General features: G+C 37.8%; 2 protein-coding genes across 7 annotated transcripts in view; one reads left to right on the top strand and one right to left on the bottom strand.

The window, feature by feature from the left end:
- kcnd2 (potassium voltage-gated channel, Shal-related subfamily, member 2) overlaps positions 1 to 4500 on the top strand; it is a 128088-nt gene extending 123588 nt beyond the window's left edge. For 2 of the 4 annotated variants that reach the window (XM_051890069.1, XM_051890070.1), the window contains one exon: positions 1691 to 4500. In XM_051890069.1, coding sequence (XP_051746029.1) covers positions 1691 to 1871 — 181 coding nt within the window. In that variant the 3' untranslated portion in view covers positions 1872 to 4500. The remainder of the gene's footprint in view (positions 1 to 1690) is intronic. The other 2 variants (XM_051890071.1, XM_051890072.1) reach the window with 1 other exon arrangement.
- Positions 4501 to 9081: 4581 nt separating this feature from the next.
- tspan12 (tetraspanin 12) lies at positions 9082 to 26977 on the bottom strand. 3 transcript variants are annotated; one of them, XM_051890089.1, is made up of 9 exons: positions 26339 to 26977; positions 25775 to 25906; positions 24241 to 24323; positions 24110 to 24142; positions 22364 to 22499; positions 16916 to 16981; positions 15040 to 15147; positions 13772 to 13915; positions 9082 to 10434 (listed from the first exon to the last, which is right to left on the bottom strand). In XM_051890089.1, exons 2-9 carry the CDS (start codon positions 25838 to 25840, stop codon positions 10132 to 10134), a joined length of 939 nt encoding a protein of 312 aa, XP_051746049.1. In that variant the 5' UTR covers positions 25841 to 25906; positions 26339 to 26977; the 3' UTR covers positions 9082 to 10131. The 3 variants fall into 3 exon arrangements, with proteins under 3 accessions (XP_051746049.1, XP_051746050.1, XP_051746051.1); XM_051890090.1 differs by lacking the exon at positions 24110 to 24142 and having other exon boundaries at positions 26339 to 26939; XM_051890091.1 differs by lacking the exons at positions 25775 to 25906; positions 26339 to 26977 and having other exon boundaries at positions 24089 to 24142; positions 24241 to 24319.
- Positions 26978 to 27179: the final 202 nt, after the last annotated feature.

Genomic DNA, 27179 nt, shown 5'->3' with positions numbered 1-27179 from the left:
CATAGTGTGTGGGTGTATACGGTGAGCAGTTCTTGAAGATCTAGTGCATATTGTTTTATTTCCACATAATCCAAATTAACTTGCCAAGTAAAATATTTTATCAATAACAGCAATAATACAAAAAGTCATAGTGCATTTTATAATGTGCACATTATACTGTATGCAGTGTGGAATGTAGTATGAATTATAATTATTAGTATATATATGTAGAATATCATGTGTAATGCATAATATGAAGTGTGCAGTGCATATCTAGAATGCATATGTAGAATATGGTGTATAATGTGTACTATCCAGTGTGAAGTGCATAGTATTCAATAGCCTATGTAGTGCATAGGATGTAGAATGCAGCTATTAGTGCATAGATTTAGTATGCATATTATGTAGTGCATAGTATTTAGTATTCATCATATGTGGATTACAGTGAAATGCATAACCCTTAGCTATGCCAGTAGCTGTAGTGCATACCTTATCTAGTATGCATGTAGAATGAAAAGTATAGTGAGTTTAGTGATCATAGGGTGAATTTAGGGTGATTGTGACACTTTTTGCCATTGAGATGACTTGGAAGTGTCCCAATCAACCTGAATTCACCCTATGTAAAAAAAAAAAAAAAAAGTATGTAGTGTGTAGTGCATATAATCCTGAATGCATATATAGAATTAAGTACATAATACATAGTATGCAATATGTAGTGCATAGGATGTAAAATGCATATTAGTGAATAGATTTAGTATGCATAAAATGTAGAATACAATATGTAATGTATAATTTGCAGTATGCAATCCATAGTATTTAGTGTGCAAAATTAAATTAAGTATAATGTACATAATTTGCAGTGTATAGTGCATAGTATTTAGTATACATAATATGCATTAGTATGCATACTATCCAGTGTTTAGTTTGCACATGTGTAATGCATAGTATGCGATATGTAGTGCATAGGATGTGGAAAGGATATTAGTACATATATGTAGTATGCATAATATGTAGAATACAATGTGTAATGCATATGCAGTATGTACTCCACAGTATTTAGTATGCAAATGTTAAATTTAGTATAATGTGCATAATTTGCAGTGTATAGTGCATAGTAATTAGTATACATAATGTGCAATAGTATGCATACTATGCAGTGTGTAGTTTGCACATGTGTAATGCATAGTATACAATATGTAGTGCATAGGATATTAGTACATATATGTAGTATGCATAATGTGTAGAATGCAATGTGCAATGCATAATATGCAGTATTTTGTGCACTGTATTTAGTATGCAGATATAGGGAAATCAGGGTGATTGGGACATTTTTTCCAAGTCATCTCAATGGAAAAAAGTGTCCCAATCACCCTGAATTCACCCTATGCGGAATACAGTGTGTAATGCATAGTGTGATGTGTATAATGGTTATGCAGTTTATAGCTTTTAGCATGCATAATAAGTTGTGTTTGTCACATAGTATGTAATGTGTAGTGTATAATATGTCGATTCTGTGTGGATCTGGGTATGTGAAATTGTTCCCATAGTGATTCACGCTGCTGGAATCCTGTAAAGCTCCGGTTGTGACACTCCCCATATGCCAGCATACTCTGGGAAACGCTATCATGATTCCCACCAACAGCTGGGGGAATTTGCCCATCAGCTGGATTGTATTCTCACCCTCCCTCTCTTCCTCTCTCTTCCAATGCAGCCGCTCCAGTCTCAATGCCAAGTTCGAGGAGACGGTACCCCTGAACTCGGAAGAGCAGTCCTACATCACTGCCGCTGTCATCAGCATGCCCACCCCTCCCGTGACCACGCCCGAGGGCGGAGACTTGGCCAGCTGTCCCGACTTCTTGCAAAGCAACATTGTCAGAGTGTCAGCATTATAGACCATGACCATTATCCGTTTTTGTTTTTGGCGAGTGGACGCTGCAGCGTAAAGGATTGATGGAGCCCCCTAGTGTAGTGGAGGAGGCATTGCAGCAGGATGGGCCATAGCTGGACCTTTTTTTTAATCAGCTCCCATCCAGAGCTCTCAGTCTCTGTGAGCTCCATCAGCTACACCTTTTGGCCCATATGTCATGTGACTCACACCGGGGTCCAATAGGCTTTCACTCAACCCATAGAGGAAAACAATAACCATTGTGGTTGTTACCACTTCTATGATTTTTCAGTATTGTGTGTCTTTGAATTTGTTGTCTTCAATTTGATGGAATTGCAAGATATTTGGGAAGAATAAGGAGTGTACCAGCAGGGGCGGGATTTTACAAGCTTTTAGACAGCTCTACACACACTTTTGATACTAAAAAAAAGTAAAGCTGGGCTCTACTAGAGTGTGCGGTCGGCTGCTTTTGTGTTCGTATGATCGAGACCGATCTCTTGCATGATTTGCGTAAGTCTTTGTCTTTTTCCAATTCGGCATGAGCAATAAGGTTTGGCTCTCTCTGTCAGAATGTGCGTTTTACTTGTCAATAATTTGCCTAGTTATATAGTATTGATCTTTTGAACCCAACGAGTGTGTGAAAACAGCTGTTTTGTTGCTCTCTGAGAGATTGGCCTGGTGATAAACAGAGAAAATCTTCTCTCACACTATTTGTCCCACCCATGTTGTGTTCACTCCTTGACTGGCCTGATGGGATGTTTGTTATACTTCTTTTTTCTGTGGATGGGTACAAAGCAAAGCTAAACGGAAAGGGAAATGCCTTTGGTGTTTCAATAGATTTGACTTTCTCACACTGACAGTGGAGGCTTTTGGACTTGAGCTCAAATACTAGCCATTCCGTTTTATACTCCAAAGTTTGCGAGTTAACTGTGAAAAAAAAATAATGTGCTTATTTATTATCTTTGTTAAAATTATTGTGCATGTTGTCGTGGACATGTGAAACGGGCCAGCCCTGACCAGAGCATAGCCCGCCCAGAACCTTTTTTTTTTTTTTTTTTCCCTTCTTTGCCTTCCCTTTAAAGTAATGTACTTTTATCAGCAAACATCCTCACTAAGACCTGCTGTTATTTCTGGATAATGCCATCAAGTTGTGATTGATGACATATTGAAAATCAATCAGCTTCTAAGTGCTGTTTTGGAGATTAATTATTTCATTATTGTAATCACCCAAACCCGCTTAGTGTTGAATTTAAAAGCGTGAATCTCACAAAATCATGTTCAGGTTTGTTTCGCACCAAAATCAAAAGAAAATAAACTATATTTTGCATAAAATTGTTTTAAAAATAATATAAAAACATTTTAATGACAATTAAGCACACTTTACACATTCGCATTACCGTAACAAAGCTGGGCGTTAAATTTTTTGTAATTTGCATTCTCAGTGATGATTTTCGTTACTGTAACAGTATTTTTAAAGGTACTATAACAAATGTGAAATGCTTCATAATGATTATAAAAATCCTTCAAAATGTAAATGATATCATTGCAGTAATAAATTATATTTTGCATTACAGTAATGACAGTTTTGGGGGTGTAAGGTGCCTAATTGTCATTAAAAACAATGCACAAAATTGTGCAGAAATATATCTGTGAGATTTATCCAAAATTTATTATTATTGATTAAATAGTATTAAAAAAATGTGCACCTGAAATATGAATGATCTCTTCTCTGCCATTTAATGTCTGGACTTTAGTCTATAATGTTGATATTTTTTATACCGACGTCAATGCAATTTGATGTGGTGAGGAGCTCTTAATGCACCTTGCTCAATACACACACAAACATACTCTTTCTCTCTCTTTCTCTCTCTCTCACACACACACACACACAGCACTGCCCTCCTGCTCAATGCCTGAACCCATTCTTGCTTTACCATGTGACTTATGCAACAAGATTCCTTTTGTAAAGATATGCTTTGTATTAAAGGGGTTACTGGGGGAATAGAATCTCACAAATGCATATTTTTAAAACTCAGATGGTGTTGATTATATATTATAAATGTATTTCAGTTGTAAAATACAAAAAAAAAAGAAGAAGAAATCAAGATGAAAACAGAAAACTAAGAGAGAGTGTTACTAGTGCACCTGTGCTGTAAATTTGTTCTTCGGTGTAGTGAAATTTATCACAGTTTCTTCTTTTCTCCTAATTTCCATGGACAGAACATTTGATGTCTCACAGTTTACTTTCTGGATCGGCAACGACAAAGGCAGAACCATCTGTTTAGGTTTGGAGATTTTATTTTTTCCTGTTTGGAGGGCAGAATTGACGGAGTGCATGTGCTCACAGACTCACAGAGAACATGTGTGGGTTTTTTTTCTTCTTCTTCTTCTTTTTTCAGGATTCACGGGGGACTTTTAAAACAGACTTCCTGTTTGTGATATAATGTACATTTAAATGACTACCAGGTGACGATGGTCCTTTGGAATTTGTTACAGCTTGTGTTATGGACATTAAAATATATGAATTATTGAAAAACAATGAAAAAAATACAAATCAGTTGTTTAGTCCGGTGCAGTGTCTATGAATAAATAGAATTAATTAATTGTCCTATTAAAATACATATAAAAAAATACAATGGTGTTGTGATTATTTTATTAATCTTAGTTCATCACGGAAGTGCAAATTTCCATCTTATAATATTTAATACTTAATTGCAATTTTATGGCCTGGTTTCACAGACAGGGCTTAGATTAAGCCATGATTAGGCCTTAGTTCAATTAGGACATTTAAGTAGTTTTTATAAACGTGCCTTAGGAAAGAAAAAAAATCATTACTGGTGTGCATCTTGAGACAAAACATTTAAGATATGTCAGTGCAAGTTGCTTTCAGTTAAAATAGATCAAACATGCATTTTAGTCTGGAACTAGGCTTAAGCTTTGTCTGTGAAACCGGGGGAATGTCTACAAATTGACATTATATTTTAAAGTGTGACTTTATATCTTGCAAATGCGACTACTTCTTGTAATTGCAACTGTATATCACGGTCTGACTATTTTATATTCACAATTATATTTACTTGGAAAATCAACTTTTACGGCAAAAGGGCACATGAAGTCATATGCTTTGTTAGCATTGATATGCTAGTGTAACAGACATCGGCCAGTAAGAGCTGTGCGTGTAAACCTCACTCCCGTGATCTCAAAAGGCGCTCTAGTGACTGAGACTGCGGTCTTTAGCCTCCTTGTTAGAGTGCCCGACTCCCATGCCGGCGGACCCGGGTTTGAGTCCCGTTTAGAGTGGACGTTTCGAACAGGAGGGGTTACATTGGTGCCGTGACCCGGATGGGGGTGAGTGTAACAGATGTTGGCCAGTAAGAGCTGTTAGTGTAAACCTCACTCCCCTGATCTCAAGAGGGGCACTAGCCACTGACGCTAGCGACTGTGGTCTTTAGCCTCTTTGTTAGAGTGCCCGCCTCCCATGCCTGCGGATCTGGGTTCGAGTCCTGCTTAGAGCGGGCGGTTCGAACAGGAGGGGTTATACTAGCATACTGCTATAAGTTGACAAACTTAGCTGATACATGAATTTAAAATGTACTGTCTATCTCTGTCAAATATTGAAAATGTATTTACATTTTTGCTGTTCTTTTGGCACATTTTTTGAGGTAGCATTCATGTCCGTAACACATCCAGAATAAGTTGCATGCCAAAATTTAGCTAATAGTTACTTTTAGGGGGCTGTTCAAAGCCCTAACCATAAGTATGAGTAATAGCAAGTTAGCAAGGCTTCACTCTCTTCTATTCCCAGCTGAGCGGCATTTTCTTCTGAGGTTCCATTCTGCCGATTTCACACATTTCTCAGGCGGCACATTTAAAGGGACCCGCTTTAATACGGGCAGCCGAAGCGGTCTCACACTCTATAGGCACTTAGCATGATTATGTTACACATTAACTTTCTAAATGCGATGACCACTCAGCTTTTCTTTTATACATAGGAATCAAGGGATGAGGAGGGCCGGAAGGCAAGGAATTGCACCTATTTTCCGAGCTCGCTCAGAACAAGCCCACCGCAGGGCTGTGGTGAGCTCCCAGCAGGCGAGCGATAGTGCTATGCATTAGCATATTTCCCATCACGCCTAGGGTAATTGAGACGTTTGAAGTCGGTTGTAGGAAGAGACCGTATCTGAGAGATGCAGAGAGAGGGGGACCTCACCACACACAGGGGGATATTAAAGTCAGACTTCATATAAGCTGCAGCTGTCTGTTTGTGACCTCGCTATTTTTGCAGAGAGGTGAAAGGTTAATGGTTTTATTTTCCCTGCTGACTCGTTTTACTGTACTTGGAGAAAGGAAAGAGGGATGGAGGCTGTCTGTATGATAGTACCGTCCATGTGAAACTCTCTGTACATCTGCACCGATGCTAAACGGCGAATGACACGAAGTCGACCAGTCTCAGTTGGCGTCTTTGGCTGGAAAGTAATACATTTTGACAGAGTATGTGAATACACACCAGTACATGCTTGAGGATGGAAGGCTAGCAGCTTTAAAGCTGGCTTTAATGTCCCTGTCAGCAGGGCCGTAACCAAAAGTTACAATCTTCCTCAGTGGTCGTCAATGTCAAAAATGTTTGAGATGGCCAGTCAAATCAAAGAAGTCGGGCTTTACTATTCACAGAAGCTGAGGCCGAGCACAAATTCCAGCGTGAGGCTTCAATTGCGAGGTTAGATGTAAGTAGCTAAACATTAAATATTTGGCGACTACTCAACTTTTAGTCAATTTTACGTAATCATTTACGTCATTTATGCAATTCATAATTGACTGTGATGACAAGAAACATTAACGGATCTAGTTTTAGTATATTAGGAACACGATGACCAATTGTACATATTTTAAAATAAAATTTTATTTGCAAATAGTATAAATGGATTACAATAAATTCTTGTTCTTTTACTGTTTTTCGTTTATTCCTTATTCTTTCGTTATTCCTTATTCATTTTGTTTATACTATTTATTCCTTCAGGGTATATTTAAATGACAACGTTGTACTAAAAATGAAAATGTTTTTCCTTTGCTTTTTTCACATACAGGCAACAACGTTGTCAAAACGATACCCGTTCACAAGGATCCGCAAAAACAACTAAAAACGCTGTATTATGCATGCCAGGCCAGTAGTTGGCGATGTCACTTTGTAAAGAAACATTACGCGTAATATACATGACTTCACCATTTTCACAAATGGAGGAGATGATAACGGTATCGTTTTCTAAAATGTGCACTTTGAAACTTGATTTGAAAAGCTTGCTTTTCAGGCCGCCAAAACACCGTTGTCATGTAAATGAACGGCCAAAATGCATAAAGTTTTCAGTGTTGTGCAAACGCCCCCTAAATCTCTTTAAATCCTTTAAGTCCTTTAAATAAAAAGATTCCCCCCATAAATGACTTTGGTCCCTGTCGGTCTCTCTCTCACACAGGCGATGAATAGAGAGTGGGGGTGTTTGAAACAAGACAGGAAACAGTATGTCTTTTGTAAGCTTGTATGACAGAAATCCTGTGTGCTCCTCTCTGTTTCATAAATCAGATCCTGCACTGGCAATGAGCGGTGGGGGAAAGAGGAAGCTGACAGGAGCATGTGGATTATCATACTAGCATAGCCTGCTGCTCATTCTGTTTCTGCAGTAAACTGTGTGAATGATGTTTTCTGCATACTCGGACGACTTACTATTTGCCAAAATGTTCAATATGCAACAAAAAAGACCTAACTGGAAGCAAGTTGGTTCGTTTGGTGGCTAATGCTAACTTGCTAATGCTATTTTATAGAATGTGCAAAATTTGCCAAGATTAATGCTGCCTTCAAGTACACCTGGGAAACTCGTACATCTGAGTCGGGCGTTTGTTATTACTCCATGTTTCACATTAAAGTCGTAAACACAACACAGAAGTAGCCTAAACAAAACAAAATTATTATATTGTGAATAATAAACCCAGATAACTCTTAATTTTAATTCAATATGATGACAAATATTAATTTAGATCACTTTATACAAGGTGAAAGTGAAGCAGACACAGCAATAGCAAACGGCAACGATCCAACCAATTCCCGATGAACAAAATCAAGTCCCACCCTATTTTTTTCTTGTTTGAGAGGCGTTTCACTCAGATTTACACCACAATAGGGAAGAAAAGATGAACACAACTTCTGTTTCATGCCGATTTTATCACCATTTGCTACAACCTTATTCCAGTCACTGATCTCAGATTATACATATCAGTGTTTCCATCATGTTTCAAATTGATAACTCATGTATCATCTAGAGTTTCCCACTCATAAATATGACTTCGCTCGGTCAATCATGTGCATAATTAAGACATTTACGAATGCACTTGAAGGACACATTAACATTCCATTGTTTGAAATGTTTAGTGTTGCTTGATGCATTGTGTTTTTAAAAATTAGTAGGAAGGATATAGTGTAGAAAACAGTAGCTATTCTAGTGATATATTCAAGCTTGTGTTGTTTCCATGTGTCTACTTCCTCACCCGTATACTCTCCATTAAGATGTTTTATTCATTGCTTCACATCTGTTAAAATTCATGAAGCAGGCCAGGGCTAAATCCCTGTGCTTTCCCTCAGCCAAGGATGTCTCCCATCAAGTGCAGAGAGGGGCCAAAAATTCCACCGTGTTTCCACCCAGTTGCACTTAAGCGTGACACCTCTGGAATGCTCAAAGATACAAACAGAGCGCTCTGCAGAAAATCAGCCTGATTCGCCGGAAGTAACTGCGTGGTAAGAAATCAGGCTCTGCTGCATGCTTCAAGTGTTTAAAATGAAGCGTTATGGTTGTTACTAGGCATGAAATTGTTGAATTATGTGTCAGATATATGTTATATGCTGGACCTTGTGGTGTTATGACAAAAGTTTGGCCGCTCGTAAGGAATTTGAGGCCTTTAAAATGTTACAGTTTTTAAGTGTAGCCCAATATAATGGTTATTTAAAAGCGTTATGAATTATATTATATTGTGAGTGAATTATCATACGCATTATTTCAAAGAAGAAGAAAAAAGACAATTTGTATAAAATTGTTGTGATATTCTTTGAGGGGGTTCAAGACCATCTGTAAATCGCTCATTTGACTCATCCATAATGAATAAATAAAAACTTTTCAGGGTACATTTCAGGTTAGCTAAGATGTTGTGAACAAACACACTGGCTTCAAAAAACATCATGTCTTTGTATTTAATGCACTGTGATTCACATGCAAGTTTCATTAGAGGTTTCTCAAACCTTCAACAGAGTTTAGCCTTCTTATAACCTATGCTGTGTGCAGACTATTACTGCATAGAAAATTAATACTACTTTTAAGATCTAAAACACTCTTTAGTGCACCAGTCCATATGAATCATATCACGGCGCTGTTAAATTAAGACATGAAAATCCGCACAAAAGTATCCCAGTATCTTCACGATGAGCTTTTAGCAGCAACGTTTTCATTCCATCTGAACAATCTCATTAAGACTCGTGTCCATGTGTGTGTGAGTGTGAGAGAGTGGAAAACAGTGACCTAGCTGTCCTTTATGACTGTTGCTTGTCAAAATGCCGGGTGAGATCTTGTGTAAAAGCCAAGGCAGGCTGTTTTGTCATTTCATTTAAATGAATTTGAATGCTCAAACACAAATGTTAAACAGTACCACACAAACCTTTGCGCTAGTTAAGAAAAAAAAAAAAAGTTGGAGTGTCTGAATGTCATAGCTTAGTGAAAGAAGGAATTTGATTTTTTTTTTTTTTTTTTTTTTTTGAGGTAAATTGTGATCATAATGCTAAATTTTGACTAACAAGATTGCAGATTTTCTAAATCGTAAAGTGTGCACCCGGTTTAGTGGTTTGCAACCAGGTCAATGTAAGCGGTGATGGCCCGTTTCATTGAGAGGAAGGAAGATTTATGCGAAAACAGTTCATTCCAGAAACCTCCCTGTGGAGAATTCAAGTCCATAGAGAGAGAGGCAATGGCTTTATTTTGGAAGAACCCAGTAAATCCTCTTCATCTTTCCTTGTAATGACCACAAAAGCCGCTTTAGCCACAGGTATATAAAGTTTTCTATAAAACCATTCACACCATCTAAATCTTGTCATCCAGGCACCCAGAACTACTTCCACAAGGTCCATTTTCTGGTCCACTTCACTGCTGTCCGTTCAGTGTCAGTAGAGGGCAGGAACATCATTTTTAGTGTCTCCACAGTGTCGAAGCAGCTGATGGGTCACCATCAAGTCACTGCTAGGAAAGCTGCTCCATCTCAAACTGGGTATGTCCGTTGGCGGGCGCATTGGCCCAGGCCTCATGCGCTCGTGGGTGTGAGTGGCTGGGCTTCAGGGAGTCTTCTGCGGGGCTGTGCGTGTGGACTAAAGCATCCGGGGATGCTGGGTCAGGTGGTTTGTGGTCGTAATAGAGAGCCCATAGTAGTGTCACAGTCAACGTCATGGCTAAGATCTGGGCCACTCCGATCGACACACCCAAGAACCTCAACACCTGCAACTGCTTGGTGCCCCGGATAAAACTGTAGATCTTGGGACCACAACCCTGTTGAAAACAAATGTAGTATAGTTATGTCAACCTCAAATAACTTTTATATATATATATATATATATATATATATATATGACTATTTATTTTCTTAATGCATGTTTCTGGGTTGGAATATTCAAACAAACTAAAGGTTGGAAAAAAATCTTATTTTATTTTAAACTTTAATCTGTTATTGGTGGAAAATTTATCAACTTGTAAATGTTGTAAAATTTGTATTATTATTTTTTTAATTGTTATTTTATTTTATTTTATTTTATTTTATTTTATTTTATTTTATTTTATTTTATTTTATTTTATTTTATTTTATTTTATTTTATTTTATTTTATTTTATTTAGCTTCCTATTTTGGCCAGGACACTTTTTTTTTTTTATAAATGTTTAATTATTTCTTTTCTAGTTTAATGAAGCTCTAAAAACACAATTCCAAAGGGAAAAAAAATATTTTGAAACTACTTTCCTTTTTCCCTGACAGCAGCAAATTCCTAGTTTTGAATATGTAACCACAATAGCCAAGGCTATTTAGCCATTGTTTTAGCAAATTAGCATTAGCTACATTCTTAGCCTGGCTACATTATGACGTATGCCCACTTTTCACAATCCAATCAATTCCCAATGGATAATATCAAGTGTCCATTTACATTTTTCTGTAATTGCACATTATTCAGAATTCAAATATTTCAGATTAGTTATGTCGGGCCAGTCAAACAAACAATGTGGAAAAAGCCTTCTAATGTATCACTGTTGTCTCTTCATATTAACTGGGATGTGAGAAAGTAACAGAAAAAAAAATCACACTTCTGCTTTAACAGTTTGTTTTCATGCAACTTTCCACTGCAACAGCTTCCACAATAATATGCGAGCAATGCGACACGTTCATCCGCTCACGAGCGTGCCTGCGTGTTTTGGGGTATTTCCTATGTTGAAATGTGGAAGAGCAGGTAAACTATTTCCTGTTAGTGAGGGATTTATACTGTTGAGTAATTCCTCTGTCATCCACTCAGAAAGAGAGACAAAGACATAGAGACAGGAAGTGGGTGAGGATCAGTCTCCACACCCTCAGTCCTTCACTCCTAACTCTCCCCATAGTGATCAATGTTCCCGTCTTATTAAACAAAGCTCTGCTTTTACTCTTCTGCTGTGGGACCTGTCTGAAAGGCTGGGCTCTGCTGGCTGTTTCACCACAAACACACAGTGTTTATAATGTTTACTGTACTACAGATAAAAATCAGCCTCTTTTTCCGAGGACAATGATTCAGACTGAGCAAAGGGACCAGATATGTATGTGTAACAGGGTTGGGAAAAATGAGGAAATGTAAAATATGCTCCTTTTCAGTTCACAATTGTGAAGCCACTCTGTCTGTCTATCTGTCTGTCTGTCTGTCTGTCTGTCTATTGTTGTGTCAATCTATCTATCTATCTATCTATCTATCTATCTATCTATCTATCTATCTGTCTGTCGCTCTGTCTGTCTGTCGCTCTGTCTGTCTGTCTGTCGCTCTGTCTGTCTGTCACTCTGTCTGTCTGTCGCTCTGTCTGTCTGTCACTCTGTCTGTCTGTCGCTGTCTGTCTGTCTATTGTTGTGTCAATCTATCTGTCTATCTGTCTGTCTGTCACTCTGTCTGTCTGTTGCTCTGTCTGTCTGTCTGTCTGTCGCTCTGTCTGTCTGTTGCTCTGTCTGTCTGTCTGTCGCTCTGTCTGTCTGTCGCTCTGTCTGTCTGTCTGTCGCTCTGTCTGTCTGTCTGTCTGTCTGTCTATTGTTGTGTCAGTATATCTATCTGTCTGTCTGTCGCTCTGTCTGTTGCTCTCTATCTATCTATCTATCTATCTATCTATCAATTCAATTCAAAATTGCTTAATTGGCATGACTGTAAATAATACATTTAATACAATTTACATATTAATATACATTTAATACAATATATATATATATATATATATATATATATATATATATATATACATAAAACAATAATAAAAAAAAACATCAATAAATAGAATAAAATATTATCAAATATTAAAGCACTATCAAATATTATAACATAACTTAAACAAATTAACAGTGTAACAAATTAGAACATGACTGAACATTTGATACCACAGTGTTTTAACATGAATACACACACGTACTGAGGGTCACTGTGGTACAGTAGGGAAACACACTGAGGTCAGACACAATACACACATTACACACATTCACCTGCTATCTCTCAGGCTGTGGCACATCCACATGTATCTCGCAGCCAGTGCTTCTGTCTATTGTTGTGTCTGTCTATCTGTCTATTGTTCTATCTCTTTGTCTATAAGAATAAAAACTCATTTTATCCTTTAAACCTTCAAACTTCAAAGCTTTTTAAACATTTTTCAAAACCTTCAAAGACTTAACTATAGTGTGGCAGTTGTGTCACAGGCAGGACATCTGAAGTGCAGGGGGCGGGATGAGACACTGTGTTGTGTTTGTGTGTTTTGGTACTCCACACACAGGTGCGTCTCTGAACTACGTGACTGACTTTAATTGCACTGCTGGAGTTGCTCATAACACTCACTGGCAATACAGCTTGATTAAGCACATGCTCAGCAGGTAAGTGAATCTCTCTGCTGCCTCGCCTCATTTTTACAAAGTCAACTAGAAAGTCACGTTTTAATTAGGGCTGTCAGTCAATTCACATTTTTAATCAAATTAATTACATGCTATTTTACATTTATCAATATTTGCTAAGCTCCCAAATTAAGATGAAATGACACTATTGTGACAGATGAGTAAATCATTGAATAGACATCCCAAAAAGTGTCTTTAGAAGTCAATGTTGCTTACTTTTTATTTCGATATAATTGAATATAAGTCTAACACTGGTCCACCACAATAATTTAGCAAATTTATCAGTCTGTCCAGGTTTGACTTGGCAATATTTTTTTTAATTGTTTGTCTATGTAGAAATGCAGACGAATATCTTTGGCTGTTGCATCATGACTTAAGACGTGTCATGAGATGCCATTAGACCAATTGTAAGAAGACCCCTCATGTGAGTACATTTATTTCCAGATGTTAAATCAATACACCTCCACAAGTTTAATATAAATGAACTTATATTATGCCTTTCACATGCAGAAACAAGAATTAAACAAGATGATCAACATTTGACCATGTTGCCTTAAGTCTAGGCATCTTCAAACTTATGTTTGACTGATCAAATCCACCATGAATATATCGATTAAATTGACTCACACGAGAGGTTTTGTAACCTTATTTACTGAAACAGCCTCTCGCCTCCAGGGAAAAAGGGGGTGGGGGGATTGGGGGGGTTATAGGTTACAGCATCAAAAATAAGCTCACCTCCTGGTAAAGGTCACTGAGGTCATGGTAGTGGGCGTTGCGGGCACACCCTGGATACTGATTGGAGCAGCAGGAGTCAGGTGGCCACTCCATCTCTGTCACTTCCAGCCAGTCAGTGAAGTAAATCACTCCACAGCACTTTAACTGTAAGGCAGGTATGAAAATTAGCATTTTTTATACTATGTACAGTGAAAGGGAATATTTTTGATATCCACATAATATTGGCCTGTGTATTCCATGCACTGGTTCAAAATTTTGCTTCACATAGCTGTGCATTAAAGGAATAAAGGGGACCTATTATGTCTTGATTTTTTTTTTTCCATGTCATAAAAACAAGTAACTATGCTTCTAACCAAAGCTCGAGAGCTGTTGTTCCAACCACACCAGTTTGCAATGCAGTTTGCAAATGTCCATTTGAACTATGGTTTCGGGAAACACCAAATCGTTGAACTATGTTAGTAACGACGGAACTTGCAATGTTAGTTGGTTAACGATGCTTTTGGGAAACACACCCCTGCTTAGTTCCGTTCTCCATGAAGTCCCTCCTTCAAAAAAGTGCAATGTGCTCAGATTGGTCAGCTGTGTTGTGATTGGTCAACTGCTTTGAGCATGTTTCGGAAATGTCACGCCCCTTACCATAACCGTAACTTTCAACAAACTACTAGCGCAGCTCAACCAGGCCTTGCCCCCTTTTTTGCATTTGCCTTGGGCTGGAATAAAATTAGGAATATTTTGACGTGTTCCTTCCTGGAAGAAAACTCAAGACTACAATCAAGGCGTTTCAGGGAGTTCAGAAACAGTGCGCACTAATATAGAGCAGGGGTTCCCAACCACGTTCCTGGAGCCCCCCCAACACTGCATGTTTTCCATGTCTCCTTGATCAAACACACCTGATTCAGATCATCAGCTCATTAATCAAGACTCCAAGACCTGAAATGGGTGTGTCAGACAAAGGAGACAAAATGTGCAGTGTTGGGGGGGCTTCAGGAACGTGGTTGGGAACCACTGATGTAGAGAACAACTCCCTAACTTTGCAAACATTTTTCATGCTCAAACAGCAACATTACACATGAAAGAAAGTTGAAAATGTAAAACAACATAATAGGACCCTTTAAATATCAAATGTGGTCTGATTGACTGCTTGGCTTCACTCAGCATTTTCACTTTCCGTGACAACAGTTCAATTACTTGACACCAGCAACTTGTCGCGTTGTGTGTGGTTAGGTGTTAGATGAGGTGCAATACTGGTGATGATTTTGACCTCTTACCTCAGTTTGTAAAGAGTTCCAGGCATGCGTGAGCCACTGGTAGCGCTGCAGGCCAAAATGAGGCATGCGTGACTTTAGACTTATCATATCAGACCTCTGTACCATAGGCTGAAGAAAGAGAGAGAGGGAGAGTCATGGAGAAATATTCATAAAGAAATAATTTTACAGTTTTAAAAGCCCTTGTGATTGCATAATAACATAAATTCATTTCCCTGCATGATTATTACTTACGTTTTCTAAAAAAACAAAAACAATGTGATTTCCAGGCAGTTTAAAGGACCATCCACAAACCCACACATCCAATTTTAGGCTCTCTTATGACCATTTTATTGGCTTGTTATGAAATGCCCTATTCACAAGTGCGTGCATGTGTTGTTTATATACTAGTTGGCATTTTACAATTTAGTCCACATGAGACATTTCTCTTTTCACACCTCAGAGACCATTATGATGGGCATATGATAAGTACCCACAATGCCTGGGGGCTAGGAGTGTCGTCTTTTATTTTTGGCAGCAAAACTTGCTGAAGCATGAAAGTTAAAGTCAACATGAAATCACAATCGAATCAACTATTTACTTTTATTTTATTAATACATATTCCTGGCCTCTTTGTGAACATTCACGACTGCAGGTTTTTCTAAAGAAAAATAAAGTCTTTGTAATATTTCATCAAAATGCTATACCCACGAAATTACTTTCCTTTTGGCTGATTCTAAAGGAAAAAAAAAATGTCTTTGTAATATTTCATCAAAATGCTATACCCAAGAAATGACTTTCATCATATTTGAGAGTCTGTCAAAAATTGGCCGAGATCAGCCAAAAGGAATTCCTATTTTCATGTATAAAGAACATTTATACTGGAAAGAAATAAAAATATTATAAATGTATAAAATATCTGGAAAAAAAATTACTTTCGGTAACACTTTATTTTAAGGTGACATAGTTACAAGTTACTACATGTACTTACTATAGTAATAATAGTAAATTATGCATAATTACAAGTAACTAACCCTAAACCAAACCCTAACCATGGATGGATGGATGGATGGATGGATGGATGGATGGAATTGGGATGGCCACTTTTCTAAATCCAATCAAGTTATGATTTACAAAATTAAGTCTCATTCTACAGTTTTTTTCCTCAATAAACCGTTTCACTCTGAAATACATCACATTTCAGAAATAAAATGGGTTGTGAATGCCATTTCATGTTGACTTTAAGCCGAAGAAAGTTGGATGCACTGTTGATACAACTGGTAACATGTAACCAGGCCAGGTGCAGCAGGCTCATTGCCCACATGCTCACCCACACACAGGGGTCACATTAGGCCACAACAGCACAAAAGGACCATCAAACCCAACAAAGGTTTTTTAGGTTCGTGATAACAGCGTGTCTTGAAACAGAAGCTGTGTATGTCTGAGTGAGAGAAGCTAGATTAAAGCCAGGTGTGTGTGATATCTTCCCCTGGAGGTGCGCCTTATCTCTCATATCCCTGGGCTAATAGAAGCAGATGCTACCTGCAATCCCTTTTCCCCTTGCTGATCAAATCTTTTAGTCTGCACAGATCCAGGACAGGTTTCTTTAAAGCCTGATGCTAATCTTGCTTCAAGAGCCAACTAGAGCATTTACATAGGTGACTCCCTCCTCAGCTCGCACACACCTACACGAAAACGCTCTGCTTATTAACTCCCCAAAAGGAAATCTGCTTGAGCCGGGCTTTTGAAGTCTTAATAGTTAAGATTAGACCACAAGCAGGCGGTTCAGAAATCGGATCCTCATTCTGTTACTCCTAGGGAACGGCCGTGTGGCGGCCATGTTGTTGACGTGAGAGAGGGGCGAGAGTAGGCATTCCTGTTTATTCATAGCACCACGCACCTCGTCGTATGTCCACACTCCGCTGGCCAGCTCCACGCAGAATATCACCATCAGACTGCCAAAATACTGTGATAGATAAAAAAAAATGTTTGGTTAAAAATATCTTCTCAAACAATAGGGCAGAAGGAAGGTGTTGATGATCAGACATAGAGAAAGGAGAGAAAAGTGAGTGTGCTTGTTCATGTACGCATGGATCTGGATTCGGAGGTCTGTTTTGTCTCTCAGGTCGTCTCTCAGGTGTTTTTGAGTAATTGTGACAGGCTGCGTTCAGAATAACCCAACTCAATATGACCTTCCATGTGATGAAATTTGATAATTGGATGTCAATTAAAGGGATAGTTCATCCAAAAAATGAAAATTCTGTCATTAATTACTCACCATCATGTCAGTTCAAACCTGTAAGACTTTCGTTCATGCTGGAAACACTTGAAAATCTGAGAGCTTTCTGTCCCTCCATAGACAGCTACGCAACTACACTTTGACGTTTCAAAAAGTTCATAAAGAGACTGTAAAACTAATCCATATGAATTGAGTGGTTTAGTCCAAATTGTCTGAAGAGATTTGATTGCTTTATATGATGAACAGATTTCATTTAGCCTTTTAGGGTATGTTTACACGACAACGATACGCTTAAAACGGAGAAGTTTTTCCTTTGAGTTTTCCGTGTACAGACAACACCGTTGTCAAAACGATCCCCATTCATACGAATCAGTGAAAATGACTAAAAACGCTGTATTCTGCTGGCAGGCCATTAGATGGCTAATTCACATAAAAGCATTTATCCTCTCACACATCAGTTGTGGTAAATGGAAGCTCAAGCATGTTCGCTTGGCATGCAAGAACCAATAAGGTTCATTCTAGTCTTACGCAGTACATTTTAGTTTCCGCAAGAACCAATGAGCGAAATTCTTATGGGTTTGGAACAACATGATGGTGAGTAATAATGACAGAATTTTCATTTTTGGGTGTACTATCCCTTTAAATTTGAAACATAATGGGAACATTGTGATAACATTGTATCATATACTACTATTTGAATTGTTAATTTATTGTTTCCAATATTAAAAAAGCAGTATGCACAGGATGCATGGATGGATGGAACAAAAGAGAATCTTTGAATCTTTTCCAAAAAGATGCTTTTTTGCATTCACACATGCACAGATTTTGTCTTTAGAGCAAACTAACACATCCATCTCATCTCCTCCCTTCCTGAAGACAAACACGCTCTGTCTTTCTCAAAATCTCTTTAACGTGCACAGTTCCCCTCTGTTGAACACACACTTTGAGAGGGATTATCAAGATGAATGACAGTGTTAGGAGCCGCATTCAAAGCAGACCCCATCTGACAGCTTGTTTATTTGGGAGAATCTAAATATTTGTGGCTATTCTACGCCTGTGTTAGCATTTCAGCCTAGTTGGTCTGTCAGACGCCTACCACAAAAAAAAATGACAACCTTTTCTCTTCACACCCTTCCCTGCTAATATCTGCCATTCAAATATGTCCAGTGTGAACTTGTAACCCCTGGAAGTTTCCAACAAGCTGGCTCATCTGCAAACACACACACATTTTTGCAGGGTAAGAGAGGTTACATTCTCTCAGCGACCTCTCGGTTTATTGATTTGTTGAGAGTTTTACTCTTCCTCTTTCACACTCACACATTTTTTGGCAAGTACTGTTACAGAAAACAGGACATGGCGAAATGGATGGATTTCCTTTTCACCGGAACAATTAACACCCCCCTTTTTACTTAGTCATGCAAACAGAATGAGAGTGAGATGCATTCAGAGTCGATTATTAAGTCGTATCAGATTTGTTTTGACAGATGGCTACTGTTAATGTCATTAAACTGGTGCTTTTGGGCTTACTTACAGTTAGAGATTTCAACAAACCATGCTATGGACATGACTGACACCTCAAATTGTGTGACTTATTGAGGAAAGATGCGCTATTAGTTTTTTTAAGCGATTAGGGATGCACAGTAAATTGGTACCATTTGGTTATTGGCCAACATTAGAGATTTATTTATATATGTATGCAATAAAATTGTTTAATGTACAGCTAGCCATGGATTATCCCTTACATATTGCACACCTTCCAGCCTATTAAAACAGAGTATTCAGACAGACCATATTCAGAGCATTCGTGTCATATGTCATTGAACGGAAGACACTCTCTCGGGAGCCTGTGTAAACGTCAGATCCTTTTGATTTTCCTGGCAAAAACGACCGGAGTCCTTCACATAAAAATCAGTCTACAAGCGTTCAGGAAGTGAGGGAAGTTTTTGTTTTTTAAGTTTTGCTACAAGCTGTTCTCACAATGACAGTAAATAAATAATTCATGAAAATTCTTACATATAGCCCCTTAAAATCTATTACACCATTCAAGATGAACTCCTTTCTGCTCTCCTGATCTCTCAATTGCCTCCTCCTTTTCTTTGCTCTGACAGGACAAAGAGTGTGTGAGAGTGTTTGAGTTAATGTGCATGTGTGTGTCCGGCCAGGTCGCAGCACTCGGTGAGAGCGCGGCTGGTGAATAGAGCGACCACGTAACCCAAGCGCCTCTCCTCTCTTCATGTCTTCCCGCTCTCCTCCTGGATTGGTTTACCTATTGTATCTTAGCCAGATAATATTGTTTGTCGCCGAGCCTCTGGGTAACACAAGATCACTGGGGCAGAGAGGAGAGGAGAAAGGCTCCTGAGGAGATGAATGGAGACCCAGAGAGAGGAGGAGGAGGAGGGGGAGAGATGGGCAAAGGAGCCCCAGAAAACAGGTCCTCAGTCTGGGTCAGCAGACAGGAACCCCACCCTCTCGCCTGTTGCACACCTGGGACTGAGAGCCACAAAACAGCCCTCTGCTTGCTCTCCCCTCCCCCTTCATCCTGGGATTTTGTCAATTCATCATTATAAAATAGATTTGCTGGCCTTCTAAATGTTACACACTGACAGCATTTCAAAGGGGCGATTGCACAGAAAACAGGATTATCCTTGCTCTTTTGAAATAACAGCCCAACATGTTCATAGGAGCTGGAAAATGGTAGCTGAGACGTAAAAGACATGAACATTTCTTATTTACCATCAAGATTTTAGATAAATTACAGTGGGGTTGAAAAGTCTGAGGCCTCTTTGAAAATGCTTCTATTTTGTGTATTTTTGTTATTTGATGCTAGTGTTTTCATTGTTATATTAAGGTTTAGATTTTATATATATATATATATATATATATATATATATATATATATATATATATATATATACCTTAATATATATATATATATATACACAGTGTACAGTGTGTGTATATATATATATATGTATGTATGTATGTATGTATGTATATATATATATATATATATATGTATGTATATACAGTTTATTCACTATAGTTTAAAAACATAGTAATAAAATATGACAAGATGTCAGAGTTAAACTGTGTCAGAAAAATTATCTTAATTATGTCAGATAACACTTAAGCAAAACATGGTCAGGTCAAAGTGTCTGAATAATTTTTGGTTCCAAATTTTTATCAATTTTACTGTTAGTCCACTGTATGAAGAATTTTTGGGTATAATATGTCACAGTTTACTTTATTTGGCTATCCTCACTCACATAAATGAAATATAGCATCCAGCACCCACTTGTAAAAATATATCAAAAATATCAAAAATGTCTGAATAATTTTGGTTTGACTATATATATACAAAAAATATTAATAATATATGTATATATATATTTTGTTTAAATATAATGTTTTATATACAAAAAAATAATTAAAACAATTTTTAAAATCTTTTTTAATAATTTATATATATTAATACAAAATCTGTGTGTATGATATACATGTTAATAATAAGTAAATCTTAAAATGATATAATTATATTAAAAATGTTTTCATATAATATTAATAATTATATTATATTAAAGTATATTAGCACAAAAATATTAAACAATTAAATTACATAAATGTAACTTTCATTGAAGTGTAAAGAGCAGTCTGAACACTTTGTTAAATATCTTTCTTTGTGTTCGACATCAAATGAGTTTTTAGAACAACATAAGGGCGAGTAAATGATGACAGAATTATCATTTTTGGGTGGACTGTCTCTTTAAAGCAGAAAAAACAGCCTGTTTAATTCTAAGGGTCAGATAGAGATTTCCTTCCTCCCTAAATCATTTATATCATCTGTGCTAACAGCCTGTCAAGATCGTGGCATTTCAGAAGTCACAATGTCGCAAACATATCCGTCTAAAAACACAAAAATCTCTCACAATGGATATAACTATGTGGCCTGTATTTGGCCCTCCTTGACAGTCTATCATGTTGAGTGATGTGCAGTGCTCATACATCACTCCTGTCTAACTCTTTGTCTCAGAGACGCAAGAGCTTTACGGCCTCCATAACCTATAGAGCGAGTTTCTACAAGTGTCTGAGGGGGTAATTATTATCTGACACACACATTCTGAAGACACGCATAAGTAGACGCAGGATGCACCATAACATCTTATATAAGAAATGTAGTATCCCAGTGTAGTTATGAACTGAGAATATGGTAGGAAGTGACTTCCTGTGGCCAAAATGATTCATGCTAGCTTTAAACACAAATATCTGTAAAACAACATGTAACACCATTCACAATGCCTATAACAAAGACATATTTCCAAGTGAAAAATGATATTTGGTGGGAAATAATGTATGTGGGAGTTACTGTACATTCTCGTATCTGACACTCAATCTAATCAATTACCAATGAATAAAATCAAGTCCCGTCCCACAATTTCTTCTCCACCAACACCCTTGCTGCTTACGAAATTGCATACTGTACTACATTTGGTTTTGAATCTTACTTTGCAACTGCTAAAATAAGTATGTTCTATGTAGTATGAATGTGTGTAGTATGAATGAAATTCGGATGTACTACATCCACCATGTTGTCACTGTCATGTGACCTATGGCGTCAGTTGCATCGCTTCACCTCTATTTACAAATCCTCCCCTCATGGGATAGTAAAGTATGCGCACTTCAGAATCTTGCCAGAAGTAATAGGCCATCCGGATACTTTTCGTCTGTTTAATGAATTCGGACATACTACTCGGCTCACATACTGTTGTTCGACTACTATATAGTATGAAAGTAGGCATATTCGGCGCCTGTTTCACTTGGAAATACATCACATTACAGAAGCACAATAGGGTTCAGGATGACTTTAAGGATGTGATATCTCTCTCTACTACCCTCTAGTGTATAAAGTGAAGACACAGTGGTCTCTGCGGGGATGTGTGGATAAAGAAAGCAAGACTTGTTTGAATCTGGTTCGAGGGTGGTTGGGGTCAACAACGTCAGTGCCAGTTAAACTTAAAATATTCTCGGTACACAAAACCACACACATTCCAAACCACACAATGTTCTTGCTGTGCTTGTCTTTTGTTTTCTTCTTTTCCCAGTTCTACTTACCCAAGACAGTAGGAGCAGATTGCACTTGAGCGTGCCACAGTAGCCTACCATGGCCACGATGATTAGAAAACAGCACACAGCGATGACGACAGGATGGACGACGGGGGAGTATGTGAGAACGGCTGCCTCCTCCAGTCTTGAGGAAAAGAGAGAGAGAGAGAGGAACAGTCATTTCTTGGCAGGCTTTTTGTTTATTTATCGGTCCATCCTGCTCACTTGCCTCTTCCTTCTCTCATAGGGCAGCATATTTGAGTAATACACCAGTTGCAAATAAACAGTGATTATACTCTGTAGGAATGCAAACCCTCTCTCTTCCTGTCTCTTGCTGTCTCTACTTCTGTTTGGCTGTCTTACGCACCAGTTTTAGAACCAGAGATGCAACACTGTTTACACTAAGGAAGACATGGGAAAGTTAGAGTTTAAAGAAGTTTTCTGGATTCAGAATACTTTAAGCTCAGCTTTTGTGGTATGATTTTGTAATCACAACAGAAAAAAATCCATTTGTCCCTCCTTTTCTTTAAAAAAGCAAAAATCTGTCGTCCCAGTGAGACACTTACAGTGGAATTGGGGACAGTTTGTAAACATTAAAATGCTATTTCAATAATATAGCAACAAGATGTAAACAATATGATTTTAGGGGCCGTTTACACCACACCGTTTTTAACTAAAAACTTTTTATGCAATTTCATTTACATGACAATAGCGTTTTTCGGCCCTAAAAACGCAAACTTTTGAAAACAGATTTCAAAGTGCGTGTTTTTGAAAACTAAACTGTTATTGTCTCCGTGTAAACTACAAAAACGTCAATTTGTGAAAACGGTGACATCATGTTCACGTTTCTTTTTTTTTACAAATTGACATCGCCATCTACTGGCCTGGCATGCATAATACAGCATTTTTAGTCATTTTTCGCGGATCCATGTGAACGGGATCATTTTGACAAAGATGTGGTCTGTATGCGAAAAACATAAAGGAAAAACTTTTCCATTTTTAGTACATACCCTTAGACATACCCTTAGTGTGAAAAAAAAAATTTTTCTATGTAAACTTATATCCAATTTTACACTATTCGCTATCATGACAATACAATGCTGTAGACCCTAAAATACTAAAACGACTGTAAAAAATCCTCCAAATTGTAAGTGCCGCACTGTAACCTCTAATTTTGATGAAAATTAATATAATTAACATTATGCCATAAGGGCTGTTGACTGAGCTTAACTTGTACTACATATTTCCTGAGTTAAATATCTAATTAAAGATCTGTATAAATCTGAAATGTTCTACTCTAGTTGATATCCTATTATGTTTCAGATGAGATTTTTACAGTCATCAAAAGAGAGCTGACTCGGCATGTTACCGGGGAAAACCTATTTGTTGTGTACAATCAGGTTTTAACACTATTTTCTCTTTGTTGATTCCTATTCATGTTTTGATGTGGCCCACAGAGGGCTCAGTAAGGACTCCAAATTATAATACACATCTTGGTGATAAATTGCTTTTTGTCAACACTAATTACATATTACTCGCCTCCAGGATAATATTGGTACTTTTGGGATTTTTCCTCCAGTTTTGCTGAGTTTTTCTTTAATGCTTGAGAGGATTTTGAAAGAAAAGAAAACGACATGATTACAAAACATACACAAATGAATAATTCTCAACCCAGGCCCTATCTCCACTGGCAACTTAATGCATTTATCTGATTTCTTCTCCAGAGCTGCACACCTCATTCATGCTTGTAATTACTTCATAAGCTCGAGGCAATTTGATCCAGACCAGCTGAAAAGTGGGAAAACAGTAAATTAGACCTTTACATGGACCGCTGCCCCGAATGAAAGGATTTAACGGCTCACACCTGTCCATCCGCTACCACTCACCTGGTGTCGGCGGTTAAGGTGAGCACATTGTTGAGGTGATCCCTGAGGCAGGCGGACACTCCCAACACACACAGGGCCATAAGCTTGAAAAAAAGAGAAAAAAACATGGTACTTAAGCCACACTTATACACATGGATTTTTGAAGTTTTAATTTACAGTAGGGGTCAAAAGTGATGTCCAGCCTATGTGAAAATTGACATCTTCACCCTTTATCCAAATATATTATTAAAAATTTGATAAAGACTTTGTAAGCATATTGCATCTTGTGCTTGAAGTCAATTGTTTTATTTGTGGTAACGCAATAAAACATGCCAAATTGTGCAGACATCATTTTTGGCCAGGCTGTCATACAAAGAAATTATGAACACATGCAAAAAACAAGAGAGAACCAACAAAATATTAATAACTGATCATGCTTTTTGTTTTTCTATGCTATTTTTTCATAGTAAAATAAAACATGTAGCTGTAGTTTGAAAAGCTGTAGCTTTTTGCCAAATCATTTTGTCAGATAAATACCTTAACCAAGTTAAGTGTTTTGTTTTTCCCTCATATTTAAAATATTTCAAAAATATAAAATATTTTCAGTTATATTTTGATTCGTTAAAAACAAATATCCCCTCCGGATATCATTTTTGGTTACTACTATAATCTTATTTATATATTTAAATATTATGTTGATTTGTCTTATATTAATTTGTATATATTTTTTAGATTTTAATGTGCATTTAATTTATTATTTAAAATTTAAAATTAGAGTAAAAAGTATTTAGACACCTTCTGGCAGCCAAATGTTAGCACTGTAAAAAAGAATTGTTGGTTTAACTTAAAAAAGTAAGTTACCTGGTTGCCTTAAAATTTTGAGTTCATTTAAATTAAAAAATTTGAGTTAATATAATGAAGGCGATTGGTTTAATTTACAGAAACTCAAAATATTATGTTGTCTGAACCACATTAATTATCTATGTTGAAAAAGAAAAAAATGTTGTGATAAATCAAGAAAATAATTTTTTACAGTGTGGAGCACTGGCTCAAAAAAGTGAAATTAGTTCTGAAAGACAGTCTAGCATCCTTTTCTTCACAGATGCCACTTGGTTTGATAAGTAAAGTTCATGCATTTTAGCTGTCTATTGCGGACTCTCAATATATAAAAACTATGTTTGTGTACATGGTTGGCTTGGAAACCTATTTAGGTACTGTGCTATGTTTGACATTCAGCAATATTAGTGGCATGGGTTTAGTTTGCCCTACGCAGGCATTCTTGGTCTAAAAACACACCCTGGTGCTTATCACATTTAATTCCCTAAAAATAGCAGCCGCAGCAGAATGTGAGCTGTGTGCCATTCGAGCATAGCAGGGATTCAGGCTGTCCTCTACATAAAGATAACATAGGATGGGGAGGGAGGGAACAGTTTGCGCGTGTGTTGGCGAGTGAGTGGCTGTTGCGCGTCTTGGAGAGCGCAGAGCGCACAGCAGCATCGTGCCATGTAACGTGAGCGCTCGCTCGGCCACCTGCTCCGACTTGGACTCGTCTTACCCAGAAGAGAAAGTTGAGCGCGTAGAGCAGACAGCGCAGACATTTCACCGAATCCTCCCGGGCCATTCTGAGCGCACCAACTGCTCGCCAAAAGACCTCATTTTAACTTCTGCCACCAAGGCACCATAACCGCTGAGGGAAAAAGTCAGTTTGAATATGCATAAAGCATTTTTAAAAAGTTTAACAATCATATACAGCTTGCTTAAGATGTCAAGAAGAACATAAGGCTGCTTCAGAAACTGGGTCTCATAGCCTGGTAAGGCTGGGCTTTTGGTTGGTTCTAAATGGGTTTTGGCAACCTTATCACATTACAACCTGCTAAACTACCTGAATACCAGATTGATCATGCCGGGAGACCATCTTAAACCACCTTAGGCCACCTGGCCAGGCGGGAAGACCATCTTAGACCACCTAAGAACATCTGAAGACCAGCTTGATCAAGCTGGGAGACCATCGTAGACCAGCTAAAACCACCTGAAGACCAATTTGGACATGCTGGGGAACCAGACAGTAAATCATCTTAGGCTATTTGAGATGTTTTATAAGAGGTTTTTGAAATCCTACCATGTCATTAGTCCTTGTGCGCGTTCAGTGCGCATCCAGAATGCCTTGATATAATGTTGTAAATATCCGTGGGAGGTTTAAAAAGCAACATGTGATTTTAAAAACAGCAACAGTTTGGAACTTTCTCTTCTTGAAGGGTGCTTAAATTAACCTGGATCACTCAGGACACTTTTCCACACCGTAAAAAAAAAGTATCCAAAAGAGAACAAGAAAAAGAAGTTTGGAAAGTACTGCACAGACAACTCCTTTATATTATGTCCAGTATGAAGTTGCAGTAAACTCCTCAAACGTAGTTGCTCCTGCAATGTAAAATCATATTGATATTCCTAACGGAGCTGCGCGCAACAGTCGGGCGTGTTCGCTGAGATCCATTCACTGCTACTGTCATTCCAGGCGTTATATACTCCAGTCAGGGCCAGCTGTGTGTACCTCGCCTTTCCACAAGTGTTGTTTAACTTGTGCATGTAAGAGACTTTCACTCCAAACGCGCGGAGTGTCATCCGGAGCAGCAGTGCCTCCGGGTCCTAAAGGCAAACTCTGGGTCATCCAGATTATGGCAAGCTGATTTAACATTTATTTCTTTAAACCAACTAATGTTGGTACTGGATGCAGTATACAGCATAATAAGCAGTTGCTATGTAAATGCAACTTTTTTGACATCGAATTCTATGTTGTTCAGATATCAACTTCAGACTACTGTATGTATTCCAGTTGTTGCTACTAGAACCTATTCCAGATTTACTAGTAACTATTCAACATGTACTAGCAGGCTATTTATTTGCTAGTAACTATATACTAGTATCCATTCCAGTCCTATCATGACAACTCTCAGAAGATTTTT

Source organism: Ctenopharyngodon idella, chromosome 4, assembly GCF_019924925.1.
Source record: "Ctenopharyngodon idella isolate HZGC_01 chromosome 4, HZGC01, whole genome shotgun sequence".
Lineage (NCBI taxonomy): Eukaryota > Metazoa > Chordata > Actinopteri > Cypriniformes > Xenocyprididae > Ctenopharyngodon > Ctenopharyngodon idella.
This window is presented reverse-complemented; position numbering and strand designations above follow the sequence as displayed.